General features: G+C 42.0%; 1 protein-coding gene across 1 annotated transcript in view; it reads right to left on the reverse strand.

The window, feature by feature from the left end:
* The window catches only part of Mttp (microsomal triglyceride transfer protein), a 40,533-nt gene that overhangs the window by 21,328 nt on the left and 1,422 nt on the right, over nucleotides 1-17,783 (reverse strand). Inside the window, exons 2-9 of the mRNA XM_052731773.1 lie at nucleotides 12,789-12,976; nucleotides 11,460-11,603; nucleotides 6,510-6,617; nucleotides 4,713-4,829; nucleotides 4,280-4,419; nucleotides 3,398-3,548; nucleotides 2,302-2,459; nucleotides 780-948 (exon numbers count right to left, since the gene is read on the reverse strand). Of these exons, the coding sequence (XP_052587733.1) occupies nucleotides 780-948; nucleotides 2,302-2,459; nucleotides 3,398-3,548; nucleotides 4,280-4,419; nucleotides 4,713-4,829; nucleotides 6,510-6,617; nucleotides 11,460-11,603; nucleotides 12,789-12,976 (1,175 nt within the window). The remainder of the gene's footprint in view (nucleotides 1-779; nucleotides 949-2,301; nucleotides 2,460-3,397; nucleotides 3,549-4,279; nucleotides 4,420-4,712; nucleotides 4,830-6,509; nucleotides 6,618-11,459; nucleotides 11,604-12,788; nucleotides 12,977-17,783) is intronic.

A 17,783-nucleotide genomic window follows, 5' to 3' on the forward strand; every position in this document is an offset into this window, starting at 1 on the left:
GTGTTTCTAGACAACAAACTCAGAATTTGTTTCTGAGACATTTAGAAACCTGTTGTCTAGTTTTCCACAAAGGATTACTAGAATGCCTGATCCCGGGTGATCTAGTCCATCTGTGAACCCTTCAGGGTTCAGGGATTTGATTATTTAGGTTAGTCTAGTCTTTATATGAACCAGGGACATCGATGTGTATGTAAAAACAGCATGAAGTTTTTTAAAATCAAAGTAATTCTAATTGTTTACTGAAGCATCACATAGACTCGCCACTCCAGTGTTTTCTTCTCTGCCACATGATAAGATAGGTGGCCATGGTCTTCAGGCCGTCATAAAGCATCGGTTGTTCTGGTCACTGGGCCGGCAAAGACCCTGAGTGAGAAGATTTGCTGTGCTGTTAGTGTTAATGCACAGAAAAGAGGCCAGCGAACTCAGAATGTGAATACTAGGAGGGCTCTCTCTTTGGACTCCTCTCCGATTGGATCCACTTTTAATGCCTGCTTATACTCAAGAAGCTTTTTGTTATTATAGCTGGGCGGTGGTGGTACACACCTTTAATCCCAGTACTCAGGAGGCAGAGGCAGGAGGATCTCTGTGAGTTTGAAGCCAGCCTGGTCTACACAGCGAGTTCCAGGACAGGCTCCAAAGCTACACAGAGAAACCCTGTCTCAAAAAACAAACAAACAAATGAAAAAAAGAGGAAGAAGAAGAAGAAAAAGAAGCTTTTTGTTTATCATTTTTGATTTTAGCATCCCATGGCCATTATTTTCCCAGCATCCCTGACTTACAAGGAGGGCTCGAAGCAGTTCTTCATCGGGGTGGGAGGCAAATCCACAGGCATAGAGGAACCTCTCCTGGAGAACAATGCTGCTGTCACTTTTGAAATCCAAAAAGTCCAGGATGGCTTCCAGTGAGTCTGGAGTCTGGGCAGAAGTGACAGCATCCACCAGCTGAGGGCTGTAAACCAGGCGTCACGTCAGACATCAGGACTTACAATGACATTACTACAAATCTCCATCACTCGCCCATTAATGTGAGCTTCCTAAAGAAGTACATCTCCCTTGGAACAAAAAATATGAATAATACATTCTCCAAAGCCCTCTCCATTCTCCTTAGTCCTCTCTAGTTCTCGCTCTTTTCTCAGAACACACAAACTACTACACTGTACTTGCCTAACAAAATACAATTTCAAGATTTTAAGTTAAAATTACGTAAATGAAATAATAAACTAGGCTCAAAATATTTCCTATATGAGCAATACATAGAACCTGAAGTCCCAAATTGAATACTTTTCTCTAATTAGATGTGCAAATATACATATTTCTCAAACGCCTAGTTTAACTCAAGCACCATTATTGATAGAAAATGGATAACTATTTTAACTTCATATGTAAGAGAGAATTTTTTTCCCTTTAAAAATAAAAAAGACACCATGGTATAGCTCTATTTTATCCACAACAAATGTGTTATTGTCTTCCATGGAGAAATTCTAGTTAAAAAACTAGTCATAAAAAATATCATTGGTTAGTTGAGTCTGGGCATGATAAAATTTTTAACTGATTTTTCACACTAATGAATATATGAATGAATATGAATATAAATACTAAATACTGAGCTCATACTCATAGTGGCTCAGTCCTGTAATCCTAACACTAAGGAGGCTGAGGCAGGAATATCAACCCAGGTTCAAGGCCAGCCTGGGTTACATAGTAAATTTCAGGATAGCCTGGACTACAGAGCAAAATTTTGTCTCAAAATATGTCAAACAAACAAAGTTGATTAATAGCTTGAGAACACAATTCCATAGAAGCGAGGCACCCCCCCGTTTCAGAGCATGATTATAAACCCAAGCCTTTACTAATTTAGACTCATGGACACAAAACAATCGTCATGAGAATCAGTGTGAAACTGATGTACTTCTGGCCAAGTGAGCATTGTTACTGACCTGTGGCACAGCAGTTAGAGAGTGCAGACCAGCAGAAGAAGGTAGGATAGAAGATTGAAAGGGGTCCTTCTTATATAACAAAGAAAAGGGTTGGAGAGATGGCTCAGTGACTTAGGGCACTGCTGCTCTTGTAGAAGAACCAGGTTCAATTCCCAGCTCACAACAACCTGTGACTCCAGTCCAGGGGATCCAATACCCTCTTCTGACCTCCAGGGGCAGCAGGTATGCATGATATACATACACGCATGTAACAGTGTTCAAACACATTAATTTTTACGTAAGTCAATTTAAAAAATAATTAGAAGACAGTAACAGTGTAAGAACATTTTCCTGACAGATGACCCCGAGCAACAATGGGGGCTTACAGCACTTCTTTCTTCTCTGACTTCAGAATCTGGAGGATCTCTTCTCTCCTTGCAGTCCTGAGGTGCTGAATGAAGGCCAGGAAGCTGCTGACAGCCTTGGCACTGGACAAGTTTTCAGGCTCCAGGTGTGTTCTGATAGACTGCCAGTGCTCCGCCAGCTGCAAAACACGGGCGCAGTGCAGTCCCCCTTCTTTCTGAGCTCACAATAGCCTGGGACAACAGCCAACCGATGTTTGGATGTGTTGGTCCCCCAATGACTGCTGTCATAACTACATCTGAGGCCAGGCTTTGAGCACACTGGTGAAGGTATGCCGAACTTTAATTAACAGCAGGGTATCTGGTATTCGGGAGGGGCAAAGTGAGATCTACTGCAGAGCTGCACCCATTTTCTAACCTACTTGAACTTCACTGAAAATCAACTTTTCAAATAGTTTGAGCTCCCTACTCTTCTTAAAGTATTGTTTGTGTGAAGTCCAATGTCATGCTGTTATTGGGATATGAACTGTTCAGAGACTGTATCTATGCTTAATGGGCAATATTGAGAAAAAGGTCATTTTCTCACACATTATAGTTATCATACAATGGTTTTGAAAATATAATAATTCTAGTCAGTGGCATCTTTCAGCTTTGAAACAAGCCAATAACTTAACTTCTCCACTTCAGTATTTTTTTTTAACCTCATTGCATAGGATGTTAAAATCTATCAGTGACTGTTAACTGTGTGGTAAATCACCTGCTATCTGTAGTAAAACGATTTATTCCTTTATAGAATTAGCTGAAGTTTTTACTTTAGAAAAAAAGAGAGAGGAAGGGAGGGAGGGAGGGGGGGAGGGAGGGAGAGAAGAAAGGAAGAAAGGGAAGGAGGGAGGGAGAGAGGGAAAGGAGGAAGGAAGGAAGGAAGGAGGGAGGGAGGGAGAGAGGGAAAGGAGGAAGGAAGGAAGGAAGGAAAGGAGGGAGGGAGGGAAGGAGGGAGGGGAGGGGAGGGAAGGGAAGGACGGAGACAGTGAAGAAAGAAAGGAGGGAGGGAGGGAGGGCAGGCAGGAAGGGTGATGGACAATTACAATCCAACATCAGTGCCGAATTTGCTCACACTTACAGAAGGGCATCCTTTGCAGGCTTGCTGGAGGACCTGGCCCACTATGGGAATGGCTGTGTACTTGGAATCAAGTGCTTTAATTACACCTGCAACTTGCTTCCCGGGTATCATCCTGGGACCCGCTTCAGTCGTCTTCAGCTCCAGTTTCTGCCTGTGCGACACCAAATGGCAACAGCACGTTATAAGAATGGATGTTTGTATGTGAGAGAGAGGAAACAATACAAAAACGGCAATTATTTCAGCAAGTAAAAAACCAACTAACTTACTCCATCTACACTCGGGCTGCAGAATCTCCAGGGACACCTTAAACCCCAACAAAATTATGTAATTTTTCTGGTGTAACTGTCTTATTCAAAGGCTTGGAAGTTTAAGTCTAGACTTTCAAAATATCACGTCAAGAGAAAATTTGCCTGGGTGCTGAACAAGACATGGGACGTCAGCCCTTCTGAGTTTAGACCTGCTTTCTGAAAATCATGTTCAAGGCAATCACGTGTCATCTGTTAGCCAACACAGTCGGCAAAGTTTATTTTCCAGAAAATGGTCTCAGTAGTGATTTTTTTTCTGATATGCTCTCCTAGAAATTTGTCTGTCATCAAAAGATGGGAAAAACTAGTATTTTGTATACATAACTAGATTGTGTGAAAAATGAAGATGAACAGATGAAAGATGAATTCAATTTTTTCAAGGAATTCAGTTGAAATAAATAATCCATGTGTGCATGCATACACAGGCGTGCACGTGCGCGCACACACACACACACACACACACACACACACACACACACACACACCCCTATTTACAAGTCACATACAATCATGTATAGGAGAAAAAGTTGAACATAATAATAGATGAAGGAAAATAAGAATTCTGACATTGTCTTACTTCGATACTACTGTTCCTGCAATGCTTGGTAGGAAGTTTAAGGCAAAAGCCCTTGTCTCTTCGGCAAGCACAGCTGTGACAAAGCTGTCCTCTATCTTATAGGTGGTGACAGATGTGGCTTTTGAACTGACACCCAACACCTGCATAAGTAAAGACATAGGTGAATAAGTAGAAAGTAATTATTCTTAATCTTCAATTGAGTCAAATAGCAGCTCCCGCTCGATTTTCCACAGAGTGCCTCTTTGACACCATTGCCCATCACCCACGCCCACGACACATTAAACATCGATTCATTTGGCACATGTGAAAATATAACCTAAACTAAAAATGATAAATGTCTTCAAGTTTCACTGCTTTGTCCTTTTCTACTATTTAAATCTCTATAGAACGCATTATCGAATGCCCCAAAGAAAGCAGTATCTGCCGTACGTACCTGGTTCAGTGTTGTAAACCCAGGCCTCTCGATTTTGCACGTGTCCAGGGCCTTCATTTTGATCACTTTGTCTTGCTGAGCCTGGTAGGTCACTTTACAATCCCCAGAGATATCTACCTGGAGCAGGAAGTAAGAACGTAATGCTTGAGATGTCGTGTGGACCATCTGTGTTCTCCCAGGAAGAGGCTTGATTCCTGGGCTCCTAATATGCCATGGCAGAACCCCACCCCACCCCAGGAGGACAAAACAAAAGGACAGAAATCCTGGAAGGTTCCTACAGGATGCTGACTCTCACTTTCTTTCGTTGAGTCTTAAAACACCTCCTCAGCTGTCCCAGGAACCATGGGCAATTCCTACTTCTCTCTGAGTTTAGGATTTGGACAAACTGCCTGACCATAACTGAAATCTCTGGTCATATGGGTAATGATCTAGGGAGGGGGAGGTGTTTTTAAAGGCTGTAGCAAGATGGTGTGTGATTTTAACAAAGAAATATGGTCATAAATTCTTGAAACTCGTGGGATTAACTAAATTCATTGCCATTCATAATAAAAAATTGAGTTTAGACAAAAACATCCCAATACAGACTCTGCTCCGCTCCTCCGAGCTTTCCCTTTGGTCTTGTGCTGGCACCACGCCCGCTGCTGTGTTAGCAAGCAGTCCAGCTGCATTCCCTCGGCCCTCCACCCATGGGCTGGATGAACTAAGACCAGGAAAATGGTGTACAGCTTGACTCAGATGTGATAGCTGGAGACCTATTAATTCTCTAACTCGTTTCTGTTTCTTTACTGAATTAGGGGTAAAGTAGTGATTCTGCACACTGACACTGCATTCCAAATATCTGAGATTATTAAACTGCAGATGCTCAGCTCTTTGCTTGTCTACAATTTCAGCATCCTTGGGATAAATCCAGGGAACATATTTTTAATATGCTCCCCACAAGGCAGCAGGACAGAGACACCTAAAAACCATTGGATCCCCAAAGTTTTCTGCATATATATCAATTATCCAAAGTCCCTTTAGTAGAATTGGTTATAATTCCTTAACTCTGTTTTTAATCAATAAATAATTTTATATGTAAATGAGATCTGACTACCTAACTTAAGTCAACTTTTCTAAAACAGAACAGCGCTTTTAATTTTCTGTGAAATTTCAACAGGCAGAAATTCTTACAAACAATTTTGATATGCTTATTGACAAGATTCTGATTGACTTATTTATTGGCCTACTTATTTATTTTGTAGTACTGGGGCTTGAACTGGACCTCATGAATGCTCAACAAGCTCTCTACTACTGATCCATATCCCCAGCCCTTCTTAGATTTTATTATTGCTTGGGAGGTATGTGTGTGTTATGTATGTGATAAATGCATGTATGCACACCTGTGTGCATATATGTACACCTGTCTGTATGTGTGTACACATCCATATGCATACATGTAGGCCATACCTAGAGGGCATAAGGTGTTTTCCTCCATCACTTTTTGCCTTATTCCCTTGAGACCAGTTCTCCCACTGAAACTTAAGCTCACCATTTGGGTCAGCAGGGCTGGCCAGTGAACTCTCAGAATTCACCTGTCTCTGTCTGCTACACAGGGTACTAGCACACAAGTGCATACCCAGTTTTTATGAGGGTGGTGGAGATCTGGTGGTTTTTGTTAAGTTATCCAGTGTCGTAAGGTTACTATATTGTCTGGGCAGACCTTTGCCTAAAGTCTGGTCTTAGCTCCCAAGTGAGATTACAGGTGAGCACTCCTTCCCCTCACCAAGATGCTGACTTCTTAGAATCATCACTAAGTACCTCGTTGATGGTTCCGGAGCTTAACTGCATCTGGAATAAGCTAGCCAAGCCTCTCTTGAGATTTTCTATGCCCACGGGCTCATTTTCATAGGAGTAGAACTCTTTGACCTAAAGGGAAAGAGAAATAAAAATGAAGCAATGATCCATTGTTTATCTGATCTGGAGGACCGGGTTCTCACCTCTACTGACGGTGTGAGATACTGTCAGCACACAGCTGTGATTTCTTTCTTGTGAAAAGAGGCAGGTTTTACTTCTAAGAAGCTAGGCCATCAGGAAACGGAACTTAGGGCTGAAAATGATGGTTCAGAACGTGACGGTCATTACAGAGTCGGGAGTTTCTGTGGAAAGCCAGGGCTGTGCAAGGAAGAAAACCTAGAGCATTCCTTTCGTTCACATCACATACTTTTCCCTTATAATTCTGCTTGAAACACAAACTAATGACTGAAGAGAATGGCAATCGCCACAAATGGCAGTTCAGATTCCTGAAATGGCTCTGACAGCGCCCAGGTTCGCCCATGAATAGAGCCCAGACGGCCCGTGTTCCCCGAGCATCGCTGCTGCTGCTCTGGGTAGAAGAAGTGCAGAGGGTGGAGGACTGGCGGGCTTGTTTGGACTGCGCAGCCTGCCCATGACTACTGGTTATGGTTCTCATTAGAAGGTAGAGAAAGGCTGAAATGAGAAGAGGGATTTGGCAGGAGTAGGAAGTGACTTGGCTCTGTTTTACCCTTGACATTTATTGGCACTGTATCCTTTATCATTTTACTGAGTCAGCCCATCTTTAAGAAACAGTGCAAAAAAGTGAAGAAAAGTGTTCAGAGGACAGCTTATTGTTTTCACCCTAGATTGACTTCAAGCACATCACACGGTTTAGGAGCAGAGGGCAGACATGCCTTCCCTGTAAAAATTACTATGGTCTACACAAGCTGGGGCAGAGCATTTCTGCCCCCCAAATTCCCAATACTTTCCTATTTCTCAAAAACCAAACAAACAAACATAGAATTTAAAGTTCAGTAATGTGGTGAATTTAATTAATACTAATCTGAATAATTCAGCCTACCTAAAAATTTCTCATGTCTTAGGAGATAATATTGTGCCTGAATCAGCTTTCCAAGAGCCTCAACTCTCTATTTTTACTTCCTAGACATACTGTGCCTAGTGACAGGTTTTCTGGCTACTGTATCTACGGTCAGTTTTAGTCACTGCACTGCCTAATCCCTCAGTGTTGGAATAGTGTTGTTTGTGCTGGTTAAAAGGGACCTGTGACAGTGACCTCACTGTCTGAAAATCCAGGGATCATATTCTCAAACAAACCACTGGCAACTTCTCAGATCCAAGCTGGCTCTCTGATGCTCTATACTATAAACTGGATTTCCTTCCTTTAGCAGGAACAGTCATAGTCAGTAATCTGAAAAGCATAAACCCAGAGACATAGCCAAAAAAGTTTGGCTTTTTCTATTGATATTTATTGTTTTCCTACAACTAGAAAAGTAGACAAGCCTTTTGTTTTGTCCTTTGTATGGCTGTTATTTCAGAAGCTGAAACTGTTTATTTCTAGGACAGACCAATCTGACCCAAAGTAAAGATGACATCCTTATCCATATTCAAACATCAAATTACTGAACAATGATAATCTTAATAAACTGGAACTTTGAAGTTTGACCCATGTGACTGTCATAGAAGTAATCTTAAATTCACTGTTTCACAAGAGGAACTGAGTATGTTTTATGGTGTTCAGGCGATAAAACTGATGATAACTTCATTTAGCTCTGAAATGAATTCTAAATACCCAAGTGCTCAGGCCTCTGATCTGAATCCAGAGTCATCAGAGTCCAGAGAACAGTAAGCTAAGCTTTCCACACAGGGAACTCAAAATGAGAGTAGGACTAGGCAGACTGCCAGGAAGGAGAACCCAGCATCCTGTGGTGAAATCTGGGGCCGTTTTCCCTTGGAACTGTATTTTCCCTTAGGAAGAAGATTCTCCCGTAATTCATGGACTCAGCAACAGAAGTTCAAATTTACATCCTTGCCTAAACAACAAAAATAAGTTGAACTGATCCCTGCAAACAGGGATTCACCATTTTATCTCTGATATTTAACTATAAGACAGAGCATAGTTAAGAAGTACGGGACAGAAGCAAATGAAGACATAGGTGATTTTTACAGGTGCCACCCACAGCTCCTTTGCAGGGTCAGTGTGTGAGCAGGAGCTGGAAAGCCAGGTTTAGATAGCAGATTCACACCAGGAAACAAAGTAAAATAAGAGGCACACTTAATTTTATCAGTACAGACAACCAAAACCAAACAGTAACTTTCATTTGTCAGTGTTAATGAACTTAACAGGTAACTGCCATGTTCCCAACTTAGCTTGTTGAATGCAGACAAAATCAAATGGTACCCAAGCACTTCCATATGGTCAATGAGTGATTGTGGGAAACAGAAAATGCACAATGCATATGCATCTAAGTATTCTTTTAGGTTCTTTCCTAATGTAAATATGGGAGCTGTAAATGGGGAGAAGAGAAAGGGGGCTCTGGAAAAACCAAAAGATTCTCTTGAAACCCAGAAGTCTTGTGTAGAATTTAATTTTGGCCTAGGGCAGAAATGTCCTCCAAGAAAGCTGTCCATCAGCAGGTCCCCTGCCTATGCAGCTGTTCTCCTTGTAATCTGAAATGACAATGACCTTCCTAACATCGATGTGGCCGGAAATTCCCTTTGACTTCTTAGTCTACAGGGTCAAGCCTTTCCCAAGTACTTTATTGTACAATTGAGAGATATATAATGATGCACTTTAACCCGTGGCTACAGCAAATCATCACATCCCGTTGGGCTGGCACATTGGTGTCACTGAAATAGTGATGTGGCAGCTTCATGCAGCCTTTGAACAGTGAAGGCACTGAGTTCTTACGTGTGTGTGCGGCAAGACTTTGCACTCAGCTTCTGGCAAAGGCACTGTAAAATGATAGGCTGTGGTCAAGACCATAAATGCAATTAATATTTAATGGACTCAAGAAGCTTGCCACTTTGGAGGTCCAGAGAAGAAAATAACTGTGTTTTGTGTTAATAAAGTTGAGCCATATGCAAATCAAGTAAGTGAATACATATGGTGAAAAATAAAATAGAGAATTCTCCAAGTCCACCCAGGAGGACGATGAGAGGACAGTGGCACACTGAAGGGAAGGCATAAACTCTGCTTCAAATGTCAACTTCGTGACCTGTCAGTTCTGTGGCCTTTGGAACTTTTCTTAACTTCTCAGAACTCCAGTTCCTCATCTTCCACAGGAGTATACCACAGTAGCAACCTCCTAGGTCTGTGACCAGCACAGGGGACAATGTTTGTGGTGTGGTCAGGCGGAGCTCAGCACGCCGTAAGCACGGCATTCCCTTTACTTATCACTAACTGAATCACAAGCCAAGACTGGCTCACCTAGCCTCTCATCAACTTTTGTGTTCATCCTTTTACTCTACAAACATTCCTTGAATTTTCACTATAATCAAGTTGTCGAATGCACTAAGAGAAAGATGTGATGCTGCTCATGAGAAACCCATTGCTACTGTGGACAGAAGACAGAGAATTATAACGCACTCAAGGGGTGGTGGGCTTGGAGGATGTTAGGAAAAGCTTTATGGACACACCAGTCAGCACAAGGTGGAGACACTTTGGGGAAGGGGAAGAAAGACATGGAGCCGAGAGTGGAGGGGCTGGAATATTGACAGGATTGGGCATTTTCTCTGCTGAAAGCTGTAACTTAGCAATGAATATGGCTGGCTAGAAGAGAAATGGGAAGGCCATGAGTGGGTTCCAAAGCACCAAGAGTGGGGTGAAGTCACATGGCTGTCCCCGTCGACCAAGAGGGCAAGACTGTTACAAAAGAAAGCAGGATATGGGAACAAAGCTTGAATCACGGGAAAGATTCTGAGAGCTGGAGAAAGAGAAAGGCATTCTGAGAGACTGGGGTTCAGAGTTTATGTGATGTAGCACATGCCTGCCTCTGAGCCCTTCTTGGAGTACTTCATAACAAATGTGCATCCTGCTTTGCAAAGAGGTTTCTGGCGTTTTCACTTTTCAGTACTTCTCATCATTATTTTGAGGTAGGAAGTTGAACTCTGGAGACATGTAAAGTGACAGCTGTAACTTTCCCCATCTCCCGATTGCTTTCTACCTCATGACGAAACTTGAGCTCACATCTTCCTCTGTGAATAAGATGCCCACAACCTTCCTAAACTAGAATGTGGAATGCCTGATCATTTACTGTTCACAATTGCTTCTCAGTTCCAACATAGTAGGACTATAAAATAGGTTAGATTTAAATCATAAGTAAGACATCTGAAAACTTACAGAATTTCTTTACTGGGCTTCTAGATGGAATTACAATATTTTTTCATCATTTTGCTCTGTTTAGTGCTTTTCCAAGTCATATTTCTAAAGGATGTCTAAATATTTTGAAAGCTGCTGTGTCTTCAACATGACACAGGAAGATGTCAGTTTTGTGTTTTGCCCAGACAGATACCCTCACACATTAATATTATTTATCTAAACTTTTACCTTTCATTCTAATCTGTCTACTTTCCTGAACTTACCTAACATGCTGTAACGGTTTTCTGTGTTACAATAGCTCTGTAATCCTTCCTAGTTTAATAGCTAATAAGAGATGCACTTTAAAAGCAGTGTTTCTCATCCAGAACCCAATACTTCATTCTATTACAAAGACTTTAATGAGAGAGAGACAGAGACAGAGACAGAGAGACAGAGAGACAGAAACAGAGAGAAGCTGGGTAGGAAATAGAATTCAGAGCGTGGTTTGATTTCTTTTGGAGACATTTGTTCAGCAGCCTCCGCCCCTCAGTTCTTGAAGTGATTCCACTGAAAACAGGTGGTGACAACGAGTCCCTCAGATCTCTACCCGCTGAAAGGGGGCAGAGCAGGAAAGCGGAAGAAAGCCCGTGGCTCACCTTCCCCCGGACCAGGTGAAGGAGCATGGGTCTCTGCAGCGCCTCCAGGTTGCCCTTTCCTAGGATCTTCGGGGCAGTTTTGCCTTTGAAGATGCTCTTCTCTCCTCTCTGTTGGTTCACATTTTCAACATTGACAGTCGTCATCTAAGTCAAGAAAAGAACACAATTAGGAAAAAATTCCCACATCTGCCTCCTAAAAAGAAAGTGGTAAAGGAGACCAACTGAGGTTGTCATCGTTTCAAACGTTGATTCACAGGACTTGTCACTCACGTTACTCGACAAGTGCTTTGACTTTGAAACGGAAGGCATTTAACATTAGCTATTTTAACTAGTCAAAGGCGAGGATACTTAACTCTGTGACCTTGAGTTACAATACATGTGCCTTGCATTGGGCTCCTTTGTCTCACTGGCACTTTTCTCACTGGTTTTAAACAGCGGCTGTCTACCTCCTCCTTTCCCTGTCTGTAACGTGTCTGAAAACATTCCTGCCCATTCTGCCTCCTGTGTTTATAAAGTGAAGGTCAGCAGCAGAATTACAGAACAAGGATGGATGCAGGCAATGTTTTCTGCAGGGAAGCTTGCTGTTCTAGTGATAATGACTCAGAGGAATGCATGGTGATGTCCTGATCCAACTTTGAAAATACAACAACCACTAGAAACACCCAAAGAAATGGCAGTGAGTTGTCAACGGGGCTGCAACACATCTTACTATAAAAAGCTATTTGTTCCACGTACTTGACCCAGTGCGCCTATCTGACAGTAACCTGCAGAAGAGCAACTAACTTTAAAAGGAATCCATTGCCGTTAGGTTCTTGGAAAGTAGGATTACAATATATCAACATTAGAAAAAGTCTCACAGATCTAAATCACCATGGCCGACCAAACACTGTCATTCTGTGGAATACTTGGTTCCTTCTATAAGAGGCCCTGTCCCTCATTAGTAATTCTACCTGTTAAATGAGGCCTCTCCTAGTGTATCTCCAGTTCAGTCTCCATGGTTCCTTACATGACATGCATTGCAAATCCCTTCCTCCAGGACATTTTGAATGGATTCCAATACAATGTCCCCATTCATATTAAGATGATATACAGAGCTGGAGGTCAGACTTCAGTTACTCAGCAGCACGGAGCAGCCCGCTTCAACAATTTGGAGAAAACTCACTATTGATTAGCAACAACTTCAAAATTATGGATGCTTCACTTGTTTTTGTGAAAGATAACAAGCCAAGTATATCCAGTAGCACAAAACAAGTGCTGCTGGATGATGTGTTGCTAACATCGAATCCTAGTGTAGTGCAGTGTTGCTTCATTTTGATAGAAAATGCCCACCGTGACTTGGATCAGTTGGTCATCATCACCATCAGGATTCCTCCACAGTAACACAACGTCCACATCAGATGAGATCCTGTAGCCCACGCTGTCCTGAAGTTTTCCTTTGCCCCCATCAATAAACACTTCAGTGGAGTACGTGAGCTTGTACAGACGTTCATTATTTAATGAGAGACCAGTTGTGTGACCTGCATTAAAGGACAGGCACAGGTCAAGTTCCGATCGTCAGGCACTTGTCAGGCCTGAGAACATACTGTCTTACCGCCCCTGCGTTCTCCAGTTCACTGAGGCTCAGTGGAGCTTAACTAGCACCTGCTGAACCAAAGAGGATGTGCTTCTCCAGCGACTAAAAGCATCGGCTTAAAAACCACACATAAGTAAGTTAACTGATGAACATACAAACAAGCTTCCATTTCAGAAAACCATTGTTTTTATCAACTATCAAGTCATCTTCATATTGCCCAGATTGAACATAAGACAGTTTTTAAAGCAATGGTCATGTTGCTTTCAATCACTTGACTATAAGTTCAAGCAGAGGTCTTGACAGGAATTGCTTTACAAATTCAGTAAGATCTTTTGTAATTATTTAAAATTTTATGTGTATGGATGTTTTGCCTGCATTGTATGTATACCAAATACATGCAGTACCCAAGGGAGTCAGAAGAGGGCACTGGATTTCCTGGAACTGGAGCTAAATACAGTTGTAAGTTTCCATGTGGATGCTGGGAACCAATCCCAGGTCCTCTGGAAGAGCAACAAGTGCTTTTAACCAAAGCACGGTTCCATCTTTACAGCACCATAATTAATGAATTTTTAATTCCAACAGCTGAGTGTCAAAAAAATGTTAGTCATCAAAAAGGCCATTCTTTCATTTGGCATACTTGCTGCATTTAAAGAATGTTTTTTCTTTGTAGTTTTCTCTCTAAGCTTAATTAGCAAACTTGTCCAAAGAACATTTCAGTGGTGGTTGTGGTGGTTCATACTTATAATCACAGCACTTTGAAGGCTGAGACAGGAAGATGCCTATGAGGCTGATGGTAGTCTGGGCAATATAATGATTCCAGGCAAGCCTAAACTACGTAGTGAGTTCCATGCCAACCTAAGCTACAATGTGAGATCATGTCTCAAAAACCCAAGTAAACAAATAAATAAATATCTATACCCAGGTATATTATTGTGTAATAATATTTTAAAGAAAATTGGAACATTAAAGAGTCACCTATAAATAGGTTTAAATTAACTGTGCCTGAAAAAAAAAGACAACTAATTACATAAAATCTTAAGACCAGCTTAAATCTGGACAGGGGGATTTAATATCAAATAGCATTGAAGTCAGTATTGGGAGCCAAAAAAAAACCCACAAAGGAGAAGTTCACACAGTTTCCAACTCAGTTTAACTCATTCCCAAGACACACAAAGGGGAAGGATTGAATTTTTCTCAGACACACAAAGGTTATGATCACAGAAGCTGGTTTTGTATGTTTTCTGTGTGTCACTCACTAGATGTAGTCAAGAAGGATTCAGTGTGTATGTTCTTACTTGGTGTCACGGGGGCTGCTTTGCCAGTGAACTCTAGCAGTAAGTCATAACTTACTTTCCCCTTAAGAAGTCTGTACAGAGCCAGGGATACCGGTGCACACCTTCAATCGCAGGACTTGGGAAACAGAAGCAGGTAGATCTTTGTGAGTAGGAGGCCAGCCTGGTCTGCATCAGCTTCTGCCCATCCACCCCTAGCAACAACTGCACAGTCTCCAGGAAAAAGAGACCAAGACATGTTGCCTCAAGATTATATGTGCTGACATTCATAAAAATCTAATCAGCTCAGTCTTGTTCTGTTGTTGTTTGTCTGTCTTTTTTGAGACAGGGTCTCACTATGTAGCCCAGGCTGGCCTGGAACCCTTCTTTCTCTTGCCTTTTGCTCCAAGTGCTTGAATTACAATTTTGCACCACGACATCTGGCTCTGAGATGGGCATTACTATTCTTCATTAGATGAGAAAACTGAAGGGCACAGAGATTACACCCTTTGCCCAGGATTACTCAGGCAATTAATAATGGTGATGTGATGGGAACTATAGCTATCTGGTCCTAAAGATCATGCTCTTACTTTTACCACAAACCTCTAAAATTTTAGATTGATTTCTCTTTTATTCCAGGAATTCATTCTTTCCTTTAACAATGATGCTCTGAGAAACTCTCAGGACATAGACAATTTTCTAGGTCAACCTAGATGCCAATAAGCAAGGAGACAAATTTTCTCCCCTTATGGAGCTAATACTTATGTGACAAGGAGCTAGAAAATAAGATAGAATGAGTGTATGAGCAAACACCATAGAATGACAGACCATGCTACTGGAGACAAGTCCAATAGGAAAGGCAATGGGTAGTCCTCTGTGAGGCAAGGTCAGCTTGAGGCTGGCCACATGTACATCTGTAGCAAGAGTCATACTCTACTCTTCCCACTTCATTCTCACAAGGAGCAGCAAGTGCAAAGGCCCTGAAGAGGGCTCGTGTGGACACAAGAGCAGAAAGAAATGGAACTGACTACATAAAGAACACAGCAGAGGAAGGTGAGGTCCAACAGGTGCCTGGGCTTCAGGTAGACTCGGGGACAAGTCCATAGGGCTGAGGTGGGAAGCTGAAAGAGGTTTCTGACCTCATTCTAGGTCCATGATCTGACACAGGTTCAAAGGGAGGACACAGGTTTCAGTAGGAATCCGGAAGAGACAAGTGACAGATGAGTGAGAGCTGGCACCACACAAAACAAAGTTCAAACCCCAAGTCAGCCAAGCCTGGGACATGACATATAGAAGGAAGATGGAGTTCAAAGACCTTGAAGGAGACACAGTCTATAATTCTCCCAGCCTCTTCTTTTTCCACCTCTTCTGTATTCTAAATGGGTGCTCTGCAGCAGTTCAAACACTACTTTGTTGCCAGGAAGGATATTTTGGACCTACGTGTGCTTGTGTGTGTGTGTGTGTGTGTGTGTGTGTGTGTGTGTGTGTGTGATATCTATAAAATTCCATATAGGGCACGTGCTGTCTTATCAAATCCTCACAGCAATTGTGAAAGATGAGCAGTACATAAGAGCTGACAAAGACTGACTCTAAGTTCAATCCCACACACATGTAGACTCTGAAGTTTGGGTTTTAGGAAATCTGAGTTTATGGACTACGTGAAGGAGCCTTCTGATGAAAATCATTATGGAAAATGTGTAGGAGGGACTATTTCTTAAAGTCCACAGCTTTCAAAACTATTATGCTGATGCTTTTTAGCTTTTACGTTACCAGTAACAAGGAGCATAGGACAGATCAGCTCTTGACTGCACAAGGACAATGATGCCCAGAGCGGGAAAGGCCCTGATCTCCGTTGGCTTCTCCTACCTCTTTCAACAGGCCTCAAGGGTCTGTCTGTCCTGTTCATCAGATGTTGAGTTTCAGATGGTCCAAATGGCTAGGTTGTGCTCCAGGGTTACTTTTTTAGCTACTGCTCTTTAGAGTGAACATGATGGCATTTTTGTTCCAAGTGTCGAGGCGCTGTAATAGCACTGCTCCTTGGCTTAAGCAAGGAGGCAAAGCAGAGGTGAGTTAGGGTGAGGCTCCAGATGTGCTCTGGAGACACGGGAAGAAATCAAAGAGTTTGAGAATCTGACAGAAAAGTGTAAGGCAGAAGGAGAGATGGGATGTGATTAGTGCAAATGGATTAAAAATAAGGGTGGGGTCAGGGACTGAGAGGAATTAGCAATAAAGGAGCTAATATGAGGTAAAGACAAAACAAATAGAAAGTAAAAGTCCTACATCAAAAAAAAAAAAAAAAGCAAGTTAGCTCTGAGAACAGCTCCACTATTACCAGCTACAATCAGTAACAGCCAGGGGAAAACCTGGGGCTTTGGAGTCCACACTCAATAAATTAGACTGCCCTCCACATTACCCTTCATCCTACGGTTAGTAGGAAGGTAGAGCCACCTCATGTCATTTGCTTGTTAAATATCAATCACTGTGAGGGCAAAGAATCTGCCATCAAACCACGGTCCTCTACTCCCGAAGGCTACTCCAGGTAGACGGAGAGAACCGAGTCCTGTATTGTGCCCTGTATTGGATGCTTGTGATATTTAGTGTAAGAAGGTCTTTGAACTGAAATGAAGGAACTCGGGGAGAGAAGCCGAAGCCCTGGGCCCCTCACTCACCCAGGTCCTTGGAAGACTTTGGAAGAGGCCCTAGCAATCTATGCACGTTCCTTATCTTTCCTCAGTAACCTTTGGAAGCATAAGATGTTTCTGTGGTGTTTTATCAAAGACAGCCTCTCAGTTGCACAAGCTTTGGGCTCTGAAAACCTGGGTCTGTCGTTGAGTTGGTCCACAACAAGCTGTCATGTTCTAAGCCACATTTTTCCCATGCGCAGGTGGCATGCCTGTATGCTGCTGGGGTGTGTGTGTGTGTGTGTGTGTGTGTGTGTGTGTGTGTGTGTGTGTGTGAGTGGGTTTGCTGTTTCTCATTTACAGAATGGGAATTTAAAAAGATGACACAATAACTACTATATCTCCATTTTTTTCAAAATAATCATGATATTGGGTTAGTAAACTGTTTACATCGTATTAGACAAACAATAAAACACTACTTTCTAACAATTTCAAGTCAAATATGATTTACAAGTTTTTGTTTTTCACCTAAGGAAGGGTTGTATTTTAAACACTAACACTTTTCGAAAGTGCTGAAAATATTCCCTCTAGTTTAAGAATCTATTTGCCCAGGTGAAATAACTGAATTTTAACCCTCTATATCTTGCTGTGGTGACAGCTATTCCTTTTCCATGTAGAAATTTCACATTCACTTTATGGTCACAAGTCACAGTGATTACAAACAGATTTTAAAAGTTTGTGTGTGATCATATTATGTCATTCACTCCAGTACACACCACCAGAAGTGACCCCCTACCACAACAGGGTACCTTGAGATCAGGTGCTTTTAACAGTGTATCTTTATGAATTATTGAAAGTG

Source organism: Peromyscus californicus, unplaced genomic scaffold (genome assembly GCF_007827085.1).
Source record: "Peromyscus californicus insignis strain IS unplaced genomic scaffold, ASM782708v3 Scaffold_9__1_contigs__length_137607984, whole genome shotgun sequence".
Taxonomy (NCBI): Eukaryota; Metazoa; Chordata; class Mammalia; order Rodentia; family Cricetidae; genus Peromyscus; species Peromyscus californicus.